The sequence below is a fragment of the Mixophyes fleayi genome, chromosome 1 (genome assembly GCF_038048845.1).
Source record: "Mixophyes fleayi isolate aMixFle1 chromosome 1, aMixFle1.hap1, whole genome shotgun sequence".
Taxonomy (NCBI): Eukaryota; Metazoa; Chordata; class Amphibia; order Anura; family Limnodynastidae; genus Mixophyes; species Mixophyes fleayi.
In genome coordinates, this window is record NC_134402.1 from 439,326,393 (window position 1) to 439,353,557 (window position 27,165).

General features: G+C 38.9%; 1 protein-coding gene across 2 annotated transcripts in view; it reads right to left on the reverse strand.

Annotated features, from left to right (window-relative positions):
• Positions 1-24,414, reverse strand: part of ONECUT2 (one cut homeobox 2) — a 37,784-nt gene extending 13,370 nt beyond the window's left edge. For both annotated transcript variants that reach the window (XM_075184947.1, XM_075184938.1), the window contains exon 1: positions 23,080-24,414. In XM_075184947.1, coding sequence (XP_075041048.1) covers positions 23,080-24,181 — 1,102 coding nt within the window. In that variant the 5' untranslated portion in view covers positions 24,182-24,414. The remainder of the gene's footprint in view (positions 1-23,079) is intronic.
• Positions 24,415-27,165: the final 2,751 nt, after the last annotated feature.

Sequence of the window (27,165 nt, forward strand, 5' to 3'; positions counted from 1 at the left end):
ACCTGCAGAAAGGTTTAGCGGATACTGGTGTAGTGGTCCCCAGGTCCACAGACCAGCGCGTTTCACAAGAAAACCTGTCCTACAACCTCATCACTAAAGTGATGGTCTGACATATACAATACTTCGATAAGAAATAAACATTTCAATGCAGAATACTGAGGACTGATGAAACAACATTATTACTTTTTGCCACAACTACAAAGGACACATTTGGGGTAAAACAGGAGGGGTATTTGAAGAAGAGAACAAATTGGCAACCATCGAGTATGGGGGTAGATTTTCATCATCACAACATGTCCCTGCCCACCTTGCAGGCAGGCAAATGCCCTTGTGGGACAATCCCCTCCTCTCTTGGAGGTCCTGAAGTTACCCCCCAACTATAGTGTTAAGAACTGTACATTTCAATTAGGCTTTTACTTGGACTATAGTATTGATGTTAGATTTTTCAGAACTGCATGACCGATCCACTTTAAGGGCCTCATTTAGAGTCGGACGCAATGTGCGTCTAAGACGTGTAGGAGTGGGAGTGTGCCGCAGCTTGGTAGGGTATTACAAGTGGCATGCAACCCCAGTTGCATCCCAATGGTAATACCCTACCGAGCTGCGAGCAGTTCGTGCAGCTAGCTAACTGCTTGCGTCACCTACGTCCGCACATTTTTAGTCCTTTTTTGACGTGTGTTGCGTCTGCGCCTCACTGCGTCCAAGATTTACTTACGGGGTCACACCCCCTCTGTCTATATTATACAAGTTCACACCTTTACAATTCCGCGTTCCGCCCTTTCCTTCGTAGAGAGCCGCAAGCTGTGGCAAGTGTAAATTGCGTTCAAGATGCAGGCGGATACGGTGCTTGTTGTACATGCGTGATAGTGGTTTTGTGGTCTATGCGCCTAAAACGGACTTTGCGTCCGACTCTAAACGAGGCCCTAAATGTTTATCTATGAAGAATAAAGGTGTTTTCTTTTTGCACTAAACATTCTGGTATATTTTATGTACTGGAGCGTTTTATGGACCAAAAAATATAAACACTTTGGTTATTTTACATCTATAAATTAACTTGGTTATACAGATAGACATAGATATACATAAACACATATCCCCTTGTACATAGCCGCCAACAATCTCATAGCTTGATGTCCCTGGACAATTTGCTGCTGCGCAGGTGAATTGTGAGATCCTGGAGAATTTGCAGCGAAGCATTTAGCTTTGTTACTGTAATGGGTAATTAATCAAAGCATCCTGTGTATTCATAGAGCGAAAGAGAAGCTTCTTTGGTTTTCATGTGAGTGATAAGATAGCAGTGTGCTTAGCGTGTGTACAAGAAAACACGTGAACCGCATGGAAAGCGCTCAGTCAGCAGGATTGGAGGCAACAGAGCAGGAAACTGGACTGTAGCACAATGCAACGCACGCAGCGGCTGGGAGACGTAGAAGGATCCTGTGCATCGCTTCTATGTAATTTAGTTAGGGAAGGCATGTGGATTTGTATGTTGGTATGATCTGTAAAACTGGGCCTTGCAATCAATTTGATTACCTCTCTGAATTAAGTATGCACAACTGAGAGCAATTTGGATCAATAGAAATAAGGTTAAGTACTCCGCTGTGTACAAAACCATTATGTAACGAGGAGCTATTTGACTGAGGATGCAAATAAACACGTTGTCAAGGCTGGCTATGTAACGTGTATTTATGTCGTACCAGGCGAACTCCCGTGTAACTCCACATAAACAGTGACGCTTTAATTGACTTTGTTACAGACATGTAAAATGTTGTGTAAAGACCAGCTGTTCTTCCCAAGCTTGTCAGCCTTACAGTCTTTCTCTGTTCCCTAATCAACGCCTCTTCCTTTGTTCTGTATTCTTCCTTGGGACAGTGGGCGCTCTGCTGAAAAGAGCAGAGGCAAACGCAGGACTTGCAGAGGGGGGTTTCCACACCACGCCACCAGTGGGCGTGACCAGCATGTATGGGGGCGTGGCTATAATATTAGACAGTGATTGGTTGCTCTCCAACTCTTCCTATCCCCATAATATACATGCGCAATGCTGCGGGGCACTACTGTTAGGTGCACGCAGCTCTCCCTTTTCAAGCAGAGTCGTGTGAAGCGGGAGCAGGGTCCAGCCACCTCACTTATACAGTGCCCCAGGCTTGGAGGGGGGTTTCCAGCACTAGGAACCCCCCTCGGTTTGCCTATGACGTGGGCGTGGTCACATGATGTTAGGGTGTTCCACATTCCACAGTTGCATGTCTAGGCAGCCCCCAACCTCTCCTCTGCTTCAAAGCCCCCCCCCCCTCTCTGATGTGCATGTGGACGGTAGACCTCCCAACAGTGCCGGCAATTGGGACAAAAGACCTGACTGTCGGGAGAGGGGGACAGTCCCTTAAAATCGGGACATTCCCACCTACACTGGGGTAGCTGGGGGGCAATATTAACAGGACGCAAAATCTAAAAATTAAGTTGTGTTATAATCTAGCAGCAATATTCACACATGCGAATCACATACCCTCCTATATAGTCCTATCCATCTGCTACAAAAATCCAGAGCCGTAATTTAAAATTTTAGGAAAGCCGTCGCTCCACTAGTCTTCAATTTTAATCAAATTAACCTAAAATATTTATAAACTGCACCCCCTTCAGTATTACCCCTCTCACACAACCCTATTTACGGCCCTGCAAAAATCTCTTCTTCCGAACCTTCCACTGAATTTACTATTGCAGTCATCTGTGCTGAACTAATTGAGCAGTGAACTTATTATTGTCTCTAATGAATGATATGATAACAATAGTCTTCATTCAGCCGAGTAACAAATAGTGACTACAATGTCGACAATATCAAGTTCTGGCTAGACCCATTGTATTTGTGTATTAAGGTTTAGGGTTGTTAAGTTGTGGGATTCCTTCCCACATCAGGTTGTGATGACAAGTCCACTAAGAGATTTAATAAATGGTCTAGATGCCTTTCCCACAATAGTATCTGTAGCTATAATTAGCAGAGATCATTATAGGGGTGATAGATCCAGGGAATTTATTCAGTTGCAATTTTTGGGATCGAAAATTAATTTGATTTTTTTTTTCATCCATAATATTAAATTGGCAGCTTTCCCATTGTTTACAAATTGACCTTAACTGTAAAGCATTGAAGATTTATCAACGGAAATTGTCTCCAACCTGCAAATCGCTTTGTAAACCGGCAAAACATGATTAGCGTGAAATGTCACCACTATTTTTATCATCTCTACATGAATGTAATTAGTAACTATGTTTTATAAGACAAGTTGTATTTTAGGTTGAGTGTTCCACTGGAAATTGTGACCTGGTCAGCTGGCTTGGAGTAGGTAAATACTATGAAGATTCATGCTGTATATCCCTGATATTTAACAAATTGATTTCTCCACTTAACCACCAAATCAGATGATGGGAGATGGATGACAAACCTCACAGCTGACACGGATAAGCCTGGTACAGTAAGACAATTACAACATCCTTACAGTGACTGTAAAGCTGGGTACACACTACAGAATTTTCCACCAACTTTTTATGCCGATCCATTTTACATGCGATCGATGTTCCGATCGCTCGGTCCATGGACTGCATACACACTAGCCTTGTTTAGGACGATAAAGGGAAAGAGCGGACGTCCCTTTAGCGACTTTTTACAGCCATGTTGTCGTGAGCAATGACTAATTTCGTACTCACTGTTGTGGATCGGTCTGAAGTTTATACACATTACACAGCGGAAACGAGATTGGAACGAAAATATTGAACGGTACGACCAACCAAATGAGGCGACAATCGTCCATTTGGGCAGACTTTTGACCATCGTGTCACTGCACACACTGACCCGGCTTTTGAATGAGTGGTCGTATGTCGGCTGATTGAGCCGATTATTGGACGAAAACTGTTTAGTGTGTACCCAGCTTAACTCCCAACAATGGCTTATCTTAAATTTTACTGGTAAATATATTTGCATAGGACATAGGGCCCGTTGCTGAGTTAGGAGTAAAGCAACAATAAATGGAGTAAATTTGCTCCTGGACAAACCACGTTACAATGCAAAGGGTGTAAATGAATTTAATATTTTGCCCGCAAGTAAAATACTGGTTGCTTTTCCTCGTACCACACAAATACTTGACAGCTTTTTTTTTATACATAAATGTAAAGTTGATCTAGGACATGCCCTACCCCAACTATAAATATCTCTGCATGTTTTAAATGTAACCTCCACCCTCCAGCGCAACATGGTTTTGCCCAGGTGCAAATTTGCTCCTTTTTTTATTTTTTGCTTTGTTCCTAACTCAGCCTCAGATCCACAGTATGCAATTCATACAAGATCACATTTCAAGAAACATGTGAGACTGACAGCTGTAAAGCTAACCATTATCACTAACACTAACTGTACTGGTTCATCTCCTACCCTCTGTCATAGTTGTCTACTCTCCCGGAATGTCCGGGAGACTCATGAATTTTTGGGAGTTCTCCCGGACTCCCGAGAAAGCAGGCAAACATCCCGGATCCAGCCATCTCCATTGTTGAAGTTGGTGGGTGGGGGCGAGGCTAAACGCGGCATCGTTGACTGGGGCGTAGCGGCGCACCAGGCGGGCCACGACCCCTTGACGGTCCCCCTCCCGGACAGCTGCTTTCAAAAGTAGGCAAGTATGACCTTTGTGTAACAGTAATCTTCGTGGCTGCATCTACAAAAAGCTGGAGACCGCAGGTGAAGGCTCGGAGGACCACAAGCCACCCTAGGGTCACCATTTGCCCGTCGCCGGTGTATTGGCTTAGTTAATAGACGAGTAGAAGTCACCACTTCAGCCACGATGGCTGGCTGGTGAATTGTTCTAAGAGTAAAATTATTTAAAAAGAAATAGCCTAACGGGAAGTGAAGCATACTTTTTATGCAGGTTAAAATGCCCGAACGTACACAATGGTGTTTTTTTATTTTCTTTCAACACATTGCAATAATATTGCATAAGATCTTACAATTAAGGCTACATGTGTTGCACCCCACAGATCTAGATGAAAAGATATTACTGACAAAGATCTTTCAGAAATAATAACATAAAAATGGCATCGCTGTGTGTGGGTGGATAGAAACATCAACATGAAGTGATACGTTTTCAAAACATACTCAGTATACCAAGTCTATCAGATTGGGATCCTTTGTGTGTGTACACACTGGTCAATGACACGATTATTGGTGAAAAGATTTTTACAATAAAATGTATAGAATTATAACAATATAAATTTGGGACTAATTGTAACACAGTCTCATTAAGACTTTATCCTCCGCGCCTTTCTGTGCAGCCTGGGCACACCTCTGGTTTCATAGCTTTTAGAAGAGCATAGCCAAGAGCTAAACAGCAAAATGACTGACAGGAAGGGACTGTAGCTATTGGCCAGCTATATCGTGCAGATAATTTTTGTCTTGGTGTGGGAATTTTTACATATAAATTCATAACGGTTACAAATCCACAAATATTGCCACTGTATTGGAAATAGCAAAAAAACATCACTAGATTAAAAAGCACCAGAGAAAATATTCAATACACCGTCTGTCTGTATGTACTCACTAAACAAGTCACGCCCACTCTTGTACACTTCCAGTCTCAATGATAAATGTAGCTTTTATAATATACTTAATGACCCCGCCCACCCACGCTGCTGTACAAGGCAGCGAATTGTAGCATTGCATTCCACCAGGACCCTCCCACACTTTCCAACTGACCTCCCCTCCGCTATCTCCCAGAGGGGGGGAAAAACAGGGCCATCCTTTTCATTGGGCACCATGGGCAGCTGCCCGGGGGCCCCACGGGCAAGGGGGCCCCCGGGCACGGCTCTTAATGAGAATAAATAATCCTGCAAAAGAAAAAAACCTGCAAAAAAAACCTTCAAGGGTCACTGAGCAAGTACATCTATCTATCTCTATCTCTATATATCTATATCTGTATCTGTATACATCTATATATCTATATCTATATCTAGAGGCCCCGGTGCACTGCTTTGCCCGGGGGCCCATAATGTTGTTAAGATGGCCCTGGGGAAACAAAAAGTATGCACTGCACAATGTGTTTTACCTTCCTACTTTATATCTCACCATGATAGTTTTGAGGCTTAAAAGGTCCTTTAAATATCTTTTTGGGGGACGGCTTCTGCGGTATTTCCCATGATGCATTGCCAAGAAAACTTTGTGCTCCATCTATAAAGGTCAATGAATTTATGAAGCACTTAACAAAGCAGCCTTGCTCTGAAGCCGAACATAAATCTGCCAAGCCGTTTAACAAGGTGTGCATATCATGCGGGAATATAGGTGAATTTTGATAATGATGGTCTGATGATATATCATCGTCAGCATACTGCCTATAGACGTTGATGTTGATCATTGTAAAAAAAGCCATCTAAGTATAATGCACATTGCTTAATGTATAAAAATAATCATTGTCAAAAGCCGAAGTGCTGCACCAATAACAGAATAGTATTATAATATATTTTAAAAAGTAAAGGAAATACCTGTAAAGTGTCTTATAATTAGCTTATCAGATGAGATTTTCAGGAAGAACTAACACTTTCACACTGACTAGCATGAATGTCACTATACATCACTAGATCGCCTTTAGCTGAACAAGCTTGATATTTGTAATGATATAAATGAGTTACAGAGGGGTGCCCTGCAGGAGGAGCAAGTTCTGGGGCGACCGCTGGACTCTTATGAGTATGTAACAAAATTATGTCAGCAAATAAATTGCAACCATATCCAGCTCCACTAGATTTCTTGTCAATAGTTCATCATGCCATCAATCTTGAGCTGGTTTGCATTATTAGGAGGTAAATCTTGCTGCAAGGCTTTCCTACGAATTGTGCCAATCAGATGGTCAATTTCAGATTAGTTGCTTTTAATGGACAGAGCCAAAAGAGTGCGCTCCTTTTCGGCAAATAACAACCAACCCTACTGTCAAAGATATATGTGAGCTGATTTGTCCAACATTATAAAAAAAGGAAAAGGGGAAGTGTTGCCCATAGCAACCAATCAGATTATAGCTATCATTTATCTAGCACATTCTAGAAAATGATTGCTAGAATCTGATTGGTTGTTATGGGCAACACCTCCACTTTCTCTTTTAGAAGGTTTGTACTATAAGACTTTCAGCTATATACCCATGATGATTAAATTCATAAGCAGGTACACGCCCTGTATTATTATTATTATTATTATTATTATTATTAGAGAACAGTTTAACAGAATTAATACATACACACAGCACAAGGGTTAATAAAACTAAGTGTTCCAATGCTGAACTTCAATTAAATCTGAGCAGATCAGATTCTCGTATTGCCAATGTGGCCGTTTTTTCTGCCTCAGTACAGTTCACCGAAGCGAGGTACAAATAAGTCTACCGTATCTGGAAACAGATCTGCCTCGAAGACAAAAAAATAGCTTTAATTGCATTGATTCCAGTAAAGGAATTACAATTAGATAGCAACCATTGTGTAAAACTGAGGAGTAATTAAACTAATCTGATTGCTCAATTAGAGCAATATTCTGCCGGAGAGAGAAGTGGTGGTTTGCGGGGTATGTAAAGTGCGGACGCCGTCAGCTTATTGCGCTCACCCATTCTTGGGGGGGGAGAATAAAGCATGGAAACTATTACATTACTGAACAGCCATCATGCAAAATGAGGATGAAAGCTGACACACCGAGCTAGCGGCCCAGCACAGCAGACAACAGAAAGTGCAACCATATGTATCAATTACAGATTTTACAAACTAACTGGTTTCCTTTCTAGGTTTCCAACAATGTTACCGGCTGCATTAAAGGGACACTGTTCTCACCGGATATATTACACATTTCTGCCTAATTTAAACACATTGTTACCTTCACAAAATAGCGCTTCCTAGTGTAATTTCAGTATTCTGTCATTTCCCATTAACACGTTTTATTGATAATGTCCTGCCAAACCAGTCTGATTTCGTTCATCACATCTCTACAAATATAATTGAAAGAACCTGTCCACCCCTGTGTATGGAATAAATTCTAATCGGATTTCACTCACATTGGACCTCATTTAGAGTCGAATGCAAAGTCCGATTTAGGCGCATCTAAGAAAAAACACTACCACGCATGTGCAGAGAGCTCCAAATCCGCCTGCATCTTGGACGCAATTAACACTTGCGACAGCTTGCGGCTCACTACAAGAGAATGGGAGGAATGCAGAATTGTGAAGGCGTGACCATGTAAATACATCCTAGTCGCAGTGAGGCGCAGACGCAACACACGTCAAAACAGGGCTAAACTGTGCGGCAGGAATTAGGTAGTACAAGCGGTTAGCTAGCTGCAGGAACTGCTCACAGCTCGATCGGGTATTAAGAGTAGGACGCAACTGGGGTTGCATGCCACTGGTAATACCCTACCAAGCTGCGGCCCACTCCCACTCCTACACTTCTTTGCATCCGACTCTAAATGAGGTCCATTGTGTTTACCAGGCACTCCTTAAAGTCTGAAAATATTTACCAAAGTCCCTCTAATGCAATTACCCTGACACACAAAGGGTGAATATCCCCAAACTCTGATTTGGTTTGTTTTATTATTTACAAAACATTTAATAGTTTTCTTGAATAAACATAGTAATATGTCAGATTGAACTTTTTGTTTTTCAGTGATCCAGCCACATATTATAAAAAATAATGCTGTGTATGATCACCGATAGTTTCTATACAAACACATAGATAAAGTGTGTTGAAGAACAGAAGCTGGGGAGGAAATAACACAGGTAGGAGGGATACATGTTAACTGTTGTCAATAAAGAGTATACTAGATGTGGAGGCCGGTTTAGGTGATAGGGGATTGGTTTACCTACTAATAAACGGAATGATTTAATACCCAGGTCTTTCAGAAGCTTTTCTGAAGAGATGTAATGTCAAGGTACGATTAAAGCTTTGAAGGTTGGAGGTTAGGCTGACTGTCCGAGGGACAGCATTGCAGAGTCTAGGTGCAGCACAGGAGAAGTCTTGGAGACAAGGGTAAGGGAGGATGATAGGCATTGGCCTACCACAGGTAGGATAGTAGACATATAAGAGAAAAAGATGTAGGATGGTGCAAGGATTTGTAAATCAGAATCTGAAATTATATCCTGGAAGAACCAGACAACCAGTGTAATGACTGGAGGAGGGTGGCAGCATTAGTAAAATGATTAGTAAGGAAATCCTGGCAGCTGTATTGAAGATGGATTGAGCCAATGTGGTTAATGGAAGGCTAATCAGTAGGGTGTTTTTATAGCCGTTGCAAAATTACGAGAGCATGAATTAATGTCTTAGTAGTGTCATTAGTGAAGGGCAGATGTGGAAGATATCTTTGAAGTGGATCTGAATATTGGGACTGAAGGACAGATTTATATTAAGTATAGCTCTAATTAAAATGTAAAAAAAATAGAAGAGAGGTTAGAAAAATTATTTTATTTACTTTGCAAAAATGCTTCCTTACAGGTGTCTAATTAATAGATATAAAAATATAAGTTGTTAATATGAAGATTTGTCTAATAAACATTTTTCTTACCAAAGACAATGAGCTATCAGTTGTGAATGGAAGAAAACATGTTTCAATATCAGCATAGGAAAGGGTTCTTTACTGTAAGGGTGTCTAAGCTGTGGAATTCCTTTCCAAATGAAACAGAACTTAAAAATGGATTGGGTGCCTTTCCTACAAATCATGGTATTTGTAGCTATAATTAGCGAAGGACATTATGGGCTACATTTACTAAACTGCGGGTTTGGAAAAGTGGAGATGTTGCTTATAGCAACCAATCAGATTCTAGCTTTTATTTATTTAGTGCATTCTACAAAATGACAGCTAGAATCTGATTGGCTGCTATAGGCAACATCTCCACTTTTTCAAACCCGCAGTTTAGTAAATATACCCCTATGTGTTGATTTAGCCAGGGTGTTTAGTTGCCATTTTTGGGTTCAGGAAGAACCCCCCCCCCCAGTGTGACTAAACTGTTGCACTACAATTTTTCTTATCCCTTTCTCTGGATCAACACAATTAAAATTTATGAATGGTTGAACTTGCTAAACCTGTGTCTTTCTTGAACCTCATCAACTATGTAAAAAAATATCCACACTCTTTGTATTCTCCCTGCGCTGTTTTGACGAAACTTGTCCACTATCTATCATAGCCAGATTTACCAGGCACCTCTTGAATTTGCTAGAGATTCAAACCAGTTCATCAAACAGACTTCTATCCCAATCAATAAATTTGTGACCGAATAGCAACAGCAAAAAAAAAAAAAAAAAACCTTCAAAAACTCAATAATGTTCCGGCAAGCTAGTTCCGTTAATGACTTCATTGCCTGTTATTTGCTGCATAAATGAGCTTCAGCATTGAGCCGAGACAGAATGAAGCCGGCTTTGTCACTCATTACAATCCCTCGATAGAGCTACAGAGCTGGTTCCTTATAAACGCAATTAATGATGTGATCAAGTGAATGATAAATATAAATCAGGAGTGAGGGGGCCGGGACTGGGGGTATTTTGAATAATTTATTTTAGACAGGTCATCATGCCAACATTTATAAGATATTGTATTACAGACTGGCAACAACATCATTTCTAGAGAGCTGTGAAGTTCCTCTGAATTATTGATTATGAAGTGGACTGTGAGACTGAACGTAAGGCTGTGACTCCAATTCTTTTATTTCACACTGTGACATGCAGGCTTCATACAATCCATATTGTGCAGCACATCTGAATTAACACAAAATATCTAAATAAAAATGTAATAATGAAAAAATAGAAGAAGCCGCGCAAATATTAACCATTTACTGTCATTTGCAGTTAAAATAAATGTGATATAATCTACCCATTTTATATTTGCAGCTTTTTTTTTTTTTACATTTAAGACTTTTCACCGAGCTCAGGGTGTACGGAAACCTCCCGTGGAGTTGAAGGTCTCAGTGCACCCTGCAATGTTCTTCAGTTTCCATGACTGATTCTTAGACATATAAACACAATCAGGGCCTCATTTAGAGTCGAACGCATTTTACACTGAAATCGTAAGTGTACATTGCATCCCGTAATTTACACAGTATTTAGAGAGGCGCGGACCTTTAAATCCGTGCGCCTTAGAATACTGTACAAATTGTACAAACACACCTCTTTATCTGCCTTATGGACCGGCGTGTGAGTGTATCATGCTCAGCACCCTGTAAAGCAGATAATTTAATTTAAAAAAAAAGTAAAAAATAAATAAAAATTGTTCTTTTCCCCCCAAACAGCGCAAGGGTTGGTTATGCTGTTTGGGAGGGGGTGCACACCTTTTTTTTAAAAAAAAAATTATTTGCTTTTACTTTGTTTTATAATACACATCTTGCAACTGAGACCTATCTGCGGATGCTTTCAACTCAAAATAGCATGTAAGGTGCATGAACACGCCTTTACATTCCTAGGCTCGCCAACTACCTCCCCAGTTCCACCTCTCTAAGTGCAAAGAGGTGCAATGGGGAGATCCATCTCAGTCGGGGTACAAACTGAGACGGATCTTTGGCCAAAAGTGCTTTTTGCGCTGATCAGAAGGACTTGCGTTCGACTCTAAATCAGACCCTTCCCAAATAAGCTTACAATCTAAGAGATGTGCGGAACACTCGATACATTAGGTAGCAGAGTAACAATTGTAGCTGCTTGCGGGGAAAGTGGGCGTGGCTACTGTAAGGTAGAAGCATTATCAGCCACCAATCATAACGCAGCCCTTGGTGACTGGCATTTCTGTGCACTTACTGGTGTTGTGGTACGGAGGGATAGCGGAACGTGTAGATATGAAACAACGAGTCATTGTATAACTCTTAAAACAGTCATTTGCTGACAACCATGACTGTCCCTCACCATTTTTTAACTGATTCTCCTTCCTGTTATACAAATATTACATATTATATATATATCATATGTATACAGTATGATATAAATACGAACCTTATGATAGTGTTATTTGGAAAGCAAGGGAATTGTAGTCTCTGTATCATCAGTCATTGTGGCTGACGATACACCATCTGCCTTCATAGTACTACAAGTCACAGAATGCTCTACTAACCTAAATTACTCTACAGGTTGTCGCTTGCAAGGCATGCTGGGTCTTGTATTTTGACAATAACTGAAGACCCACAGGTTATCTGAGACAGTAGTCTGTCATCAACAGTCTTACAATCCCTGGACACTTGCACAAATGCAAATGTCAGCTTCCAAATCCTAGGCTGCATGTATCTACACACACAGATACCTGTGTGGACAGATCACTGTTCCTTTTAAACTGTGTTCTGGGGAAACTATAACGCAGGCAACCAAGCGTCTGATGAAAATTCCATTGCGTAAAGGAGATCATCAATGCACTTTGGATAAGATTATGACATTCTCCCTTTAATGTCCAGACCTTAAAGGCAGGGGCGTATGATCGAAAAATTTTCATGGGGGGGGGGCAAAAGGCCAAGGACAACTATATGGCTTGGTACCCCTTTTTTTCGTGTTTGTTATCTCATTTTATGACAGTTGTAACAGTGGCTGTAGATATAGAAGGCTCCCAAACCTATGTTCATTTCTGTCAGTGTTTCAGGGGTTGGCCAACCCCAGTTTCATTGTTTATTTTACTATATAAATGTATTTATACATCATTAAATAAATATTATTATTAATATTAACTACCAAGTTGTACAATAGCTGTTAGAAAGATAGATACATTCAATTGTTCATCTTAAAAAATGTACATTTTTCCATAGACATTAACCTAGTTTTTATTCAGATTTCATTGACAGCCTAATCTCATTAGATTGGGAGTATTTTTAAACCTATAATCACTGCCTCACTGGTTATGGTCTGAGCTAAAAATTTCAATTGCTATATCTCATGTTTGTTACTGGACGCACTGCATGAAATTCAGGGTAAAAGTAAAGTTCATCATCAATACAGGTCATTTTTTAAATGTTTATGAACTGAACACTTATAGCGCTATTTAAATAAACAAATCAATTAATCTGTATTAAATCTATACTAAGGCAGTCTATATTAAAGAACATTTGTTGGTTATATACTAAGACAATCTATCATTTAAAAAAAGTTTCACAAGTTTAGAACAAATACCATGACTTCAGAAAGTAGCATGAAGGGTTTTGTGTAGAAGTTCATGGGGGCGGGGGGGGGCAAAACACACTCTTTGCCCACCCAACAAAATGTATGGAGGGGCCACTGCCCTTGGTTTCTACACACTTGCTTAAAGGGAACGGAGCTAATGCATGTAGCCTCCTTAGTTCACTTGATCGTTTAGCCGTTGATTATCACTGGAGCAGAGAGGCCAAAACCCACAGATCCCTCTTTTAATCCCGGACTGTGATAGATATGAGTGGATCAAATTGTATCACTGCATTCCAATGATATATAGGAGATAAGAATTCGGTACTGTATTTCCAGTCACTAGCTATGTTCTCGCTGTCCATGGTGCTGAATGCCATTTAACTTTCTGTGTTACTGCAAATGAACTCAAGTGTTCTATGAAATGCTACATTATCAGCGCTAGGCAACCTGTGTCTGTCCAGTGGTTGTGGGGTTGGGACGTCACAATAGGTGCAAATCTGATATATATATATATATATATATATATATATATATATATATATATATGTATGTATATATATGTATATATATATATATTTATATATATATATATATATATATATATATATATATATATATATATATATTCAATTTATCAGCGCACAAACTTGCATCATATTACATTCAGGGGTCTGCTTGTCCTTGTACAACACATGAAACAGACAGTGGACACACAAAATGAAATAAGATCCCAGATGCAAAGGACTCACAATTACTAAACTAATCATTAAAAGCATTAATATAAAACCATGTTCCAGCTAGTTACTGTTGCATAGTAGGTCGTTTGATTGTTTTACAATGCATGTGCAGAATGCAGAATGCAAACAGCATGATCTGTGCCCTACAGTAAATAAAGCTTATGAAGGGTCTGTTAACTGTGCTGGTAGTGTCAGCTTTTTGGGGCAGGACAAAGAGGCTTTATGGGCCTCTAGTACAATGAGTTCATTCCAGTGTAAATTTCATATAGTTTTAAAAAACTGTTTTTGCTGTATTGACTTATTTCCTCTTTCATTTTATATTGTTTAGTATTGTACTAAAACGTGTACATCTGCTTAGTACTAGTTATTTCTCAGTTTTTTCCCGATCGATAGAGCACAAAGAAATTATCTGTCGTTGCAGGAGCTGTCGGTAGGTGGCGCTGTTAGCAAGCTTCCACTTACAGACAGGCTGAGGCATTCTGCAAGCCGAGCTATGGGCATTATTTTCAGATAGATCTTGTCATTTCCCTAGATACATTCATGCTTTGCCAGCAATCCTCCAAAGCAAAATACATCTCTACAGATATATATATTTTTTTTTTTCCAGCAATGTGTCATATGGATTACTAGAGCATGCATATTATGGGTGATATGCTTCCTCTGATTTCCCCAGATTGCAAATGAATGTCTTTCATTTGCTAACAAGCGTAATCATCCCCCCTCCCCCTCAATGTGATTCAGCAATGTGGAAATGTAAATAATTGATGCAATCTTTTCGGTGGACACAGCACAAAGAGTGTGATTAGTTGTAGTGTCATTCCCCTTGCAGACGCTGTTTGTACAGTATACCTTGTGCTGCTGACCTCTCAGTGACCAAACTTTGCAGAATGTGATCAGCCTGAGATCTGTCGGATATACATAAACTATAGCATTTAACCAGCCATATTACCCCATTTAATCACCATCCTTCATGTATTCATAGAGTGACAGTGCAGTATTTCTGATAGCCCACCCTCATGTTTTGCAAGAACACATGAAATTAAGTCCGTTACAGGCGTTTTATATGTGACCAATGTCTACCTTCTATTATGTGTTTCAAATGACAGATCCTTTATTAAAATTAAAACAGGTCATTCTGAATCTGTGTTTTCAAATGATAAACTAGAAAGTGTGTGTGCATGTGATTTAATCACATATGGGTGTTTATATATATATATATACATATATATATATATATATATATATATATATTATTTTTTTTATATATATGACCAGACCCTCTATATTATATGTCTTGGTGTATACTGCATATACATACATCACCACATGACACATACATACTATGTACCTAGAACTTAATTTATTAGCTGATCTCTTTTGTTAAATGCTACTAATTGTAATACTTTACTTCATAAGTAAATACAGATATTAGATCAGTTAGGCTTAATGTTTATGGGCGCAGGGTGCCCCTTGTCTGTACTCTGGAGCACAGTGTACAGAATATACCAAACAATGACCCCTGTTTTATTTTACACACTATCCCAGGCACCCCCCCTCCCTGCTCGTTACAATGTAGAGCAGCGCTCCTCACGGTGAAGCTAAATGTAAACGCTCAATGATCATGTCATTATTACCGAAAAGCAAAGATTATTTACTTTTTTTTCTTTCTGGTTTTCGGAACATTCTGGAGACCAGGTTTCCGGATAAGAGATCCCATACCTGTACATAAAATGGATAAAAATAAAGCCAAAGTAATATACTTTTAATTAGTGATACCCCCTCCCAAAGTTAAAAAAAAAATAAACCTTGATGGGTTCATACTGCCCACCCCAGACATGCATGGTGACGATGTAAGACTATTAACCCCTGCGCTGCAGCAGAGTACACTAATGCAATTATTTAGATACACCCTCTGGATCCCTGACCCTGTAAGTCATCAGTGAATAGTAGCTGTATGCAATCAGCACTCACACACCTCTCAGGCACAGAAAAGTGAGTTCACACTTCAAACAAAACTGTTCCGAACTCTGCTCTTTGGTCTCTTGTAAAACAAACAGACTCCCAACCTCACCTAATGATTCATATTTCTATAGTAGCAAAATAGTCTAATGACTTAACTGCTAATGAGAGATAACCCGGATCGTAAAAAGTACAACGTGGAGTCATTTCCCTCAACTGACTAATGTTACCACTGATAAACCGGTGTCAGTGTGTCGCCAACTGTGTATCTTACATAACATATATACAGTTACCATGACATATATAAACTTCTTCTACAGGAGGTAATCCCATCGTTATCACTGTGGAACTACAAGTCTCAGCATGTCTTTTGAAATTACCCTGCAGTACCAAAACAGGCAGCCCCAAAATCTTTTGTGGCACCACAAATCTCAGCATGCACAGTGAACAACTAATTTTGCGTTATGGGTTAAAGCACAATTGTAGAAATAACACTATGCTAATATATATATATATATATATATATATATATATATATATATATATGTATATATATATATATATATATATATATATATACATGTATAATATACACACATATATATATATATATATATATATATATATATACATATATATATATATATATATATATATATATATATATATATATATAGGTGTATATATATATATATATATATATATATATATATATATATATATATATATATATATGTACACATGTGCATATATATATATATCAATATATATATATATATATATATATATATATATATATATATATATATATATACACAATATAACTTGAAAAGTGTAGTTCAAATTGTGGTGGCTCTCGGCGGCGTGATGTGGGCATGCTGGAACTTTTAGTTCCACAAAAGCTGGGCTGATCACCTTTAAAGATATCTATTGGGAGCCTCGTGTGCTGTTTAATCTCATATTTAGCTCTGTCTTGGTGTTAGGGATGCAGTGACAAGCTCCAATCCTCCACACCACACCAGTGACAGAGAGGGAAATCTATTGAGTACAGGGGTCTGTATTCATGCGGTTTGGTGAGAGGCTGGAGAACATCAATATGATCGATACAAAAGGTTTCCCTCGCCGTACACAGAATGGGGAGGCTGCACTGGTCTAACTCTCTCTTCTGACAAATGCAAATCAATGGATGTTTACAAGATTCCTCACCACGAGCAGGTGACCCCGATTAGTATTGTGGGCTGTGCCGAAGAGCTTACCATCTACACCCCGCAGCTAGAAAAAAAAATACAATACTGCAATCTCTAAGAACGGCTACAATTTAATTAAATACTCCAATTTCACTCTAAAAAGAAACCGAAAAAAATCAAGTATTTTTTAAGATGGATGAAAGGGTTAATATCTCCAGTGTCAGAGTGTAATGTTATCACTCCTCCAAACACTTGGATTATTAGCCTTCCCTTTTTAACCCCAGGAGAAAATACGTATATTTGATTAGAAAAGGCAAAGTCCACTGCCCTGATTAAATTATCTTAGGAGTTTGTCTTTTATAACCCACACAAAGACTATCTGTATTCACAAGTCCACGACCAGAAACTACACGTGTGAATACAGCTTAAAATATAAAATATACAAATCCATGACAACTGAGTACGCATATAGAGAAACTGGTTTTTTTAAGAGTTTATAATACACTACAATAATATGTAACAATTTATTGATACAAAGTATCAGTGTCTACATGCCAAGAATACTAAATAATATCAAATATGCATTGCATGTCATAACACACATCAATTCATAATATATAGTAATGTGCGCGTGTTTATATAGTATTAAAGATTTAAAAAAGTAAAACACACGTTTGTGTGTGCATATATATATATATATATATTTAGTTATAATTCTTTTAATGTGATATTAACATTATAATTGTGTGCAAATACACCCCAGCAGAAACTCGCACGGTTACAGGATAGTTACAGATGTCATGATGACATTAACACAATCAATTTCCACCACATCTCATGTGGTATCAGAAAGGTTTCCAGCACTGAGAAACTTAATTAGACAGCAGAACAGTTAACCAATTACGTTACACAATGCATTAGCACACACTGCAGTGGGCTCCATTCATTATACACATTATAAAGGCGTCATGTGACCATATCTATGTTACCCTAGAATGACCATATTGCACGATATCTGTATAAGGAATATAGAGAGATAGATGGAAGAGAGACAAATGCAAGATAGAGATAATATGATAGATAGATAGATAGATAGATAGATAGATAGATAGATAGATAGATAGATAGATAGATAGAGGACAGCTAGATAGATAGAGAGAGAGATGAGATAGAGAGACATAAGATATACATATAGATAGATAGATAGATAGATAGATAGATAGATAGATGACAGCCAGATAGATAGATAAAGAGAGAGAGAGAGAGAGAGAGAGAGAGAGAGAGAGAGAGAGAGAGAGAGAGAGAGATATGAGATAGAGAGATATTAGATAGATAGATAAAGAGAGAGAGATATAGATAGAGAGATATTAGATAGATAGATAGATAGATAGATAGATGAATAAATAGATAGATAGATAGATAGATAGATAGATATAGGATGAATAGATAGATAGATAGATAGATAGATAGATAGATAGATAGATAGATAGATAGAGGACAGCCAGATAGATAGCTAGATAGATAGAGATAGACTGAGAGATGAGATAGAGAGACATAAGATATACATATAGATAGATAGATAGATAGATAGATAGATAGATAGATAGATAGATAGATGAATAAATAGATAGATAGATAGATAGATAGATAGATAGATAGATAGATAGATATAGGATGAATAGATAGATAGATAGATAGATAGATAGATAGATAGAGGACAGCCAGATAGATAGCTAGATAGATAGAGATAGAGAGAGAGATGAGATAGAGAGACATAAGATATACATATAGATAGATAGATAGATAGATATATAGATAGATAGATAGATAGATGACAGCCAGATAGATAGATAGATGGATAGATAAAGAGAGAGAGAGAGAGAGAGAGAGAGAGAGAGAGAGAGAGAGAGAGAGAGAGAGAGATAAAGAGAGAGAGAGAGAGACATGAGATAGAGAGATATTAGATAGATAGAGATAGAGATAGATAGATAGATAGATAGATAGATAGATAGATAGATAGATAGATAATGAATAAATAGATAGATAGATAGATAGATGATGAATAAATATATAGATAGATAGATAGATATAGGATGAATAGATAGATAGATAGATGATGAATAAATAGATAGATAGATAGATAGATAGATAGATAGATAGATAGATGATGAATAAATATATAGATAGATAGATAGATATAGGATGAATAGATAGATAGATAGATGATGAATAAATAGATAGATAGATAGATAGATAGTTACAATACATATGTCATTGTTCCGCCATTACAGCCACATTTAGCTAATCTACATCCTCTACATTTTAATTATTCCACTAACAGCAAAATCGATAGGACCCATACATAAATGCATACAACCGAATTTCGCCAGGTTAGTGGTCCAGCCCAGTCATACCTGCATAAGGTAACATTTAGGTATATAGATATATAGATATATTGGACGCTTCTTGGCTGGGGAAATAAGGACGCCCTAGTATGGGGGGAAGAGAGAGCAGTAACGGGGAGGGGGTGAGAGGTCTGCTGGGAAGACAAGCTCCACTCTTTACTGGAAATAAGGCAGCTCACTTACCAGATCAATGAAAACTGGGTCCACACATTTGTGTACTGTTAGTAGCAATAATGCTCTTTTAATCTTCCAAACATCCCAGGGATCGATTGGCACCATACACACGATTGTGTGAAATAGTGACATAGGAAGTCTATAAATGAAATCTAATGGGGGGGGGGGACGTCGACCCCTCACTCCTTCAAACAAACTGTGTGAATAACGGTGTCAGATATCCGAAGCCTGTTTATATTATAAACAATCAAAGCTTCTAACATATAGTCAATAATTCACAATTTTGTCTATACAGAAATATGTGATGTGAAATGTATTCACGTTAATTTTGTGTAATGAAAAAATAAAATATGGATAATAAAACAACATATAATGCTACTAATACTAAGACAAATACTACTATTACTACTACTAATATTACTAACATGTTCCACTTTTAATTCATAAAATATTTTATATTATAATGTAATTGTACAATTGGGAGGGGAGTATGGAAATACAAGCACAACGCTCAACAATCATTATAGTAAACTAGAGACTTCTAAAATCGGCATAATGTAGTTTTCCCAAACAAATAACTTTTGTTATTACAATGCTACAAATCCCTCTAAAAAATAAATACATTTATATATAGCTTTATCATCCAATTCATGCTAAATAGCCTTCATACATAAACTGAACACACATTTAATCCTAACCTGAAACAAATAACAGGTTTATATGATATGAATTCCAAGAAGTGGGGTCATTAGTTTTATATTTTCATTTTTTGCAACATGAAATAAACTGTGAGTTATATTAATAGGAACAATTTTTGGTCTGGGTGGAAATAGGCGATCAGAATTCCCCTAACTTACACCCTACCTCCCATGATTTAGAGGTGGGCTCAGGGTGGGGTGGGGGGCTGCCAGGAGGGGCCTGCTATAGAATCAATGTATGTGGACTCCTTTCAAATTGGACAGGATAGATTGATCCGCGATTGGGGGCAGGATGTACCACTACAGTGTGTATAACGCTTGTTGGGATAATCATGGCAATGTATTCAGAAGGGAACACCGAAACAGGGGCCATCATTGTATTATTACAAGTGGACCACTCGATACAAAATACATATTCAACAGATCATATAGCAATCCACGAAAAATCAATCACAACACAGTCAAAAAATACTAACTGTGCGCTACTAAGCGGAATTTATGGAATGCAATCAATTGTGCGTGTGTGTGTGTGTGTGTATATACACAATATATACACATATATATAATATATATATATATATATATATATATATATATATATATATATATATATGTGTATATATATATACCCCAAGTCCTGCATCTGACAATGTTATTTTACATTTTGCAGCACGGATCTTCCCTGTGATATAAAGATACAGCAAAGGAGATTTCTCATGATTGCCGAATATACAGGACTACAGGGCCACCTTCAGCTCTCTCACTTTTACTTAGGAGACATAGGACAGCGACCCTGATGTATAAGACCCTAGTCTCCAGGATTTCGCCTGTTTAACCCATTCTCAAAGCAAAAGACACTGCTCTTTCCAGAGCTGAGATTCATATCAATAATTAATAATAATGGCTTTTATTCTTTCTCTCTCTCGCTCTTAATTCACACTATACTCCCAAATCCTTTGGTATTAGACGACAATAGACGGCCGACTACAAATAAAAACTCTCATTTCTGTTACCCCTCCACAATGCTCTCTTACTATCTGACAGCAAAGGTACAAGCAGCACCTCATTGGGTCTTGAGGCTATCCTGATCCTACATATATATCTCTCTCGGGTGCCATGTACAGGGGACACATTAGCAGTGCCTAAAATGCAGTTTTAATATGATATCAATAACAATTTGCTACAAATGATTAATATCACAAGCACATAATAAGTCCTTATACTGTGGTCACTTTACTACGTGACCAGAATACAGGTCGACCCCTCTCTCTCCCTCCCCTTCGCCATTCAGGCCTCATTTACAGTCTAGTAATTAAGTAGGAAAGGCAAGACATTGTGCGTTTAATTGTCAAGTGTACAGCTATAGGGTGCCTGCTGCAAGTATAATATAGACAATACACAGAGCTGAGCAATTGCATATTATAGCTGTGTATAGGAGCATATCTGCAACAAAAACACCATATCATTAAAATGTGAATTGTAAAAATAGTTCTCAACACCCTTCAGAGCCATTTTTGCACAGTCTGAAGCCATGTACCAACTTGAGTTAAAAATAACTCATTGATCTGCCCTTTTTTGTACTCAATCAATAACCAATAATAATATCAGACGCAGACAGCCGAACGATGTGAGAAAGTAAGACGGCATGGTAATGTTAACACATGTTGAAGATTGTTTATTTTGTTAAGATTATGGTTTAATGTAATTTTCTAGAGGTTTGTTAGATATTCTCTATCGATGTCACCATGCATTGTTCTATAAGGCTCTTTTGTTCAGCTTAGAAGCCATTCTGCACTCTCGCTTCTCATTCTATAATTTAATGACATATATATTTGTGCCATTTGGGAAAGTGTAGTGGTCCAAAACTATCATGAATTAAAATCCAAATACATGCATATGCAGATTAGCAAACTCCACAACCCAAACCTGTGTATCGCAGGCACAACATATAATTATATTGCAGCACTTGGGAAACATCGTTCGTAAAATGTAACCGCTTTCAGTAGCATTATTAATAATACATGGTGTTTACATGCCTTTCATATATATTTTTTTCCATAGCACTCTCGATGCAAACCCCAGAACAATAGATGGACGCAGTTCACAAACTGACCACTAGAGGAGGCACATAAATCCACAAGGAATGCACATGAACAATGTACAGTAGTCTAAAATGGATTGTTACCACTGAGATTTTTCAGGTGCCTTCAAGCCCCCAATTCTCAATATTTAGTGTAAGCTTAAACTGAAGTGTGTGGTGGTTAAATGGTATAAAATAGTAATATAAAATGGAACAATTCTTAAATATATATATATATATATATATATATATATATATATATATATATATATATATATACTGTGCAGATTTACCTCAAGCTTGCAAACATCTACTATGCACATAGTCGTATTTATACTACTACCAACGGTTAATAACTTACAATTCAAGCTAAGACCTGTGGATCTCCTGCTTTGGTGAAAATACAAGTTCTGCTGGTACTTGTAGTTCCAAAACAGCTGGACAGCAACAGGTTGCATAGCTCTGATTAAGGGACAATGTACCTATAGTGTCCTTATGTAGAGCTCTATGTCCACAAAGGGTGGAAATCTCACACCACCTTTGGCCAAATGACAATACACTCTCTGCTTTGCATTCAGTATAAAGTAAAGACAGATTGTGTCCATAGGACATGGTAACAAAACCCATTATTTCAGAATTGCCACAGAGACGGTACATATAGACGTGATATCTCCAGTGTTATAGGTCACACAAAATGACACAGTTCTGGTGATGAGAAGCGCATTGGGTCCAATAACTCACCTGCAAGCCTGAGAGCTGACATTCTCTGAAACTCAGGCTCCTGCAGCCATTTCCACATTCTCCTGAAGGTCTCCCTCCCAGATTTCAGTTTACTCCAAGGTTTGGGGTTCCTGAGCAGGTCTGAAAGGGTACCCTGTGACCGGCACAGAACCCTCTGGGCAAAGATAGCCTGCGGGATGCTGTACCGTTTCAGTTCTGCAGTGATCCTTTGCGCCACTTCTTTGGTGTTAATTTCTTCTAACTGTCCAGAGTTATTTAGCTGAGATCCCGAGGAGGAGGGCGGCCTGTCACGGCTGGAGGCCAACACGGGCCCGTGAGATTGAGCATGGCCGGGGTGATGCATGCCATTGATGTGAGACATCATGGAAGCAGGTGGAGTACCCAGACCCCTGGAGAGGTGCTGTTCCCCTCTTGCCAGCATGGCAGTGTGGGCATCAAAGTTTGGACTGAGCATTTTATCGTGGCCAGGTGGTCCATAGTTGTGGAGACTCTGCTGAGTGTTGTGGATAGAGCTCAAACCATTCCCCAGATGGGTGCCTGTCAAGGGGGACAAGCTTTGGCCCATTCCAGTCATGTCCTTGTAGGGACTGTACAGGTTGTTCATGGCTGGGATCCCCCTGTCATCCCTCATGAGGGTGAAGCTGCCACTGACATTACCAGACAGCCGCTGGTGGTGGTGGTGGTGGTGGTGATGGGGATGATGATGGGGGTGATGGAATTTGTCAGACACTGTAGAGATAGGGGGCAAGGGCTGGAGTGGAGTTAAGGTGGTGTAGGTGCTGCTCATGCCCATCCCTGGGGGTGAAGAGTCACAGGGCATACTCATGGCGTGGTGCAAGGGGATGGACAGCTCCGGCCGGTAGTCCCCAGACCCATCCAGGATGGAAGCCATGCTGGAAACCATAGCGGACCTAGAAGATGGAGCAATGAGATCCTGGTGAATCCTCCGGTGGTGGTGAGGGCTGTGGCTGCTCATCAGATCCTGCTCATGGCTGCTTCCACCATGCAAACTGCCAAGGCTGTCCATTGTCATCTCCGGGTTCATGGCGCAGGCATCCAGATCTTTGGTTAGGCATCTAAAGGCGTTATAGGCAGTCTTCATTCAGTCCATGGATGGGGGTCAGTTATAAGGCCTCTGGGTTTCTTAGAGGGGTGAGTGTGTGTAAGGGTGAGTGCGTGTCAGAGTGCGTGCTGAGTGCGGGTTGGGGGCAGGGGGGGGGACAGAGTGCGTGTTGTGCTGCTCAGTGAGCTCTATCAGACGGGCCAGTGCTGCTCCTCGCCATGTCCTAGCCCTCTCCTCCTCTTACGTCTTCTGTGTAGCCAGCCGGAGCTGTCCAGAATGGGTTTGCTGAAAGCGCAACCTAACCCAGCCCGGTGGGACCTGAAGCCGCTTTGTGGACAGGCGCCTCCACCAATCACGGGTCGCAGCTGCCCCGTTGTCAAAACCACCCACCCAATCAGCATAGGCAGGGGCGGGGCTGCCCCGTTTCAAGGTTGGTTGACGCGTCCGCTCACATTGCTCCAGTCTTAGTGCAAGGGGGGAAGAATAGTTAAAGATGCAGGAGCCCTTTATTTCTGAAGCCAGGGATTTAAAGTGTGCAGCCCTCAGCTCTAACACAACATATCTTACCTTAGCTGCACGCACTTTTTTAGGTGGCACAAGGACTTTTATCTAATATATGAACTGGTGAATTAATTTATGCTAAATGGTATCGATTTGCGAGCTCGCAATATCGATATATTTCCCGTTGTCTCTGTGCATAAATTAGAGTTCTGCTCAGAAAACACCGTGTGTGATGTCAATAGCATAGCTGTACTGATGTTATATCTCACACATGTTTATCTACTTGTATTTACTTAAATAAAGAAAAAAAAACATATTTAATTGTGAAATGGGTTCATTTTGAAAAATAACCAGGTGTGAGAGTGACAATCTATTTATTGTGGATGCTGCACTTGGTGTCCATTGACAATATATGAAATGTCTTAAACATCTATTGTTTCTGGAATTGAGATATACTGAGATTCAGCAGTCAGAGAACAATATCGCCACTTGGTAGAAAATAACCATTCTGGATGTAAATGCAGACATACAGGCAATTGGTGTATTTAGCAAGAGAACAGGCAAATGGTTTGGGATTGTGAGACAATAGGGCATTTTCTGTATCTAAGGCAGGGAAGTGACAGACCCTTCAAGAGCAGGTTGGTGTCCCCCATCCTGAAGATTTGGGCTGGCTGAGGTTGCGCAGATGTTGCCTTTGTTTAAAGGCACAGTAATTAAGCAAAGGGTGGACATAAGTTTGAAAAGCGTGACCTATTTTCTTTTGATCAGCTGTCAAAGGAAGAGCAGGGGGTCTCCTTAAGACAGCCTTCTCCGACCACTTCCAGCTGTTAGAGAAAACTTGGTAAGAAAACAAGGAAACTACCAAATCTGGCTTGTAGGACTCCAAACCACTGTCAAAGCCTCACACGCCATTATCAGCATTACCATTTCTAACTGGGCTGTGTGCTTGGCGGAGGGTTACACTGGTAAACTGGTTATAAAATCAAATAGCCATAGTGCAGAACAAATCAAGTGGAGTGGTAGAACTTAATCCCAGTGATCATGGTGTCATCAGTCAGGAGATTCTTTGTTTACACGATGTGTTATGGGTGAAACTGTATTGATCTGCAATAAACTGTATATATGTACACACACACACACACACATATATATATATATATATATATATATATATATATATATATATATATAATATATACACACACACAGACACACACACAATCAGATAGGCATATAGATGGATGAATAGGTAGATAGATAGATAGATAGATAGATAGATAGATAGATACATACATACATACATACATACATACATACATACATACACACAAACATTCAGGCACACACTTACATACAAACACACACACACACATGTATATATGAACGAACATGAAAGCACACACACATGTATATATACATACACGCACGCACACACACACACATATATACATACATATATATATATATATATATATATATATATATATATATATATATATATATATGTGTGTGTGTGTGTATATATCGTATTTACACATGCATATTGCAAATACATATGGTAGCAATTTACTATATAAATGCACATGCACACACTGCAATACGATATTATACTCTGCTGTACGATACACACACATTTGTACGATACACAAATATGTATTATTATATTATTAATATAGTATATGTAATATAAAATTTAGGGATACAGAATTTTTTCCTGACAATTTAGGTAAATATCTATAATATGGCAGATTGTGCCCATACTTCTCTCACGAAAAAGTAAATCAAATAAAAATATATATATTGTACAGAAATTGCTCATATTGTTACTGTTTACTTATTCGGAAGTATCCGTTTATATCCAGTAGTTATCAACGTAAAACGAGTATTTTATTCCAATGGATGTTCAGAATACAAGATCCACCTTACTAGAGTCACTTCTTCCCTAACCTAATCAGTGATAATCTACTAGTGTAGCTGGAGGATCCAGGGTCACGTGATGACGAGTTTAAAGGTGAATTGCAATCCTAATCAATATCCCAATGCATTCATTATATGCTATATATAGACATTTTCTTTCATATTATGTGCGTTTTTTTCCCCTCGTCCCTGCTACTGTCTGCAATGTACTGCACAATATCCACACTGGTAAACTACTGTATCTTTTAGGAGGCTAATTAAATGGTACGGTGTGCTTAGAAAAAGGGCTTTAAATAATTTAATACACTGTTAAGGTGCAATGGTAAATCTATACACACAAACACCAGGCTTTCCCTACATCGCTTTTTATTTTATAAATCTAATGATTTTATTCTAGATGGAAAATAAATAAACAGCAGTCACCTTGTTTTTATAATTGTATTGTAAAAGGCATTCATTTATACACAAAAGTAAATAGCTGGTAAAACAGTGATATGAATGCAATTTGCAATGCAGAATAATACAGCGAGGTCTCTAGCAGGAAGAGATATTGATTCAACTGCTTAAAATGTAGCCAATGGCGATTCAATGACATTAAATATAGG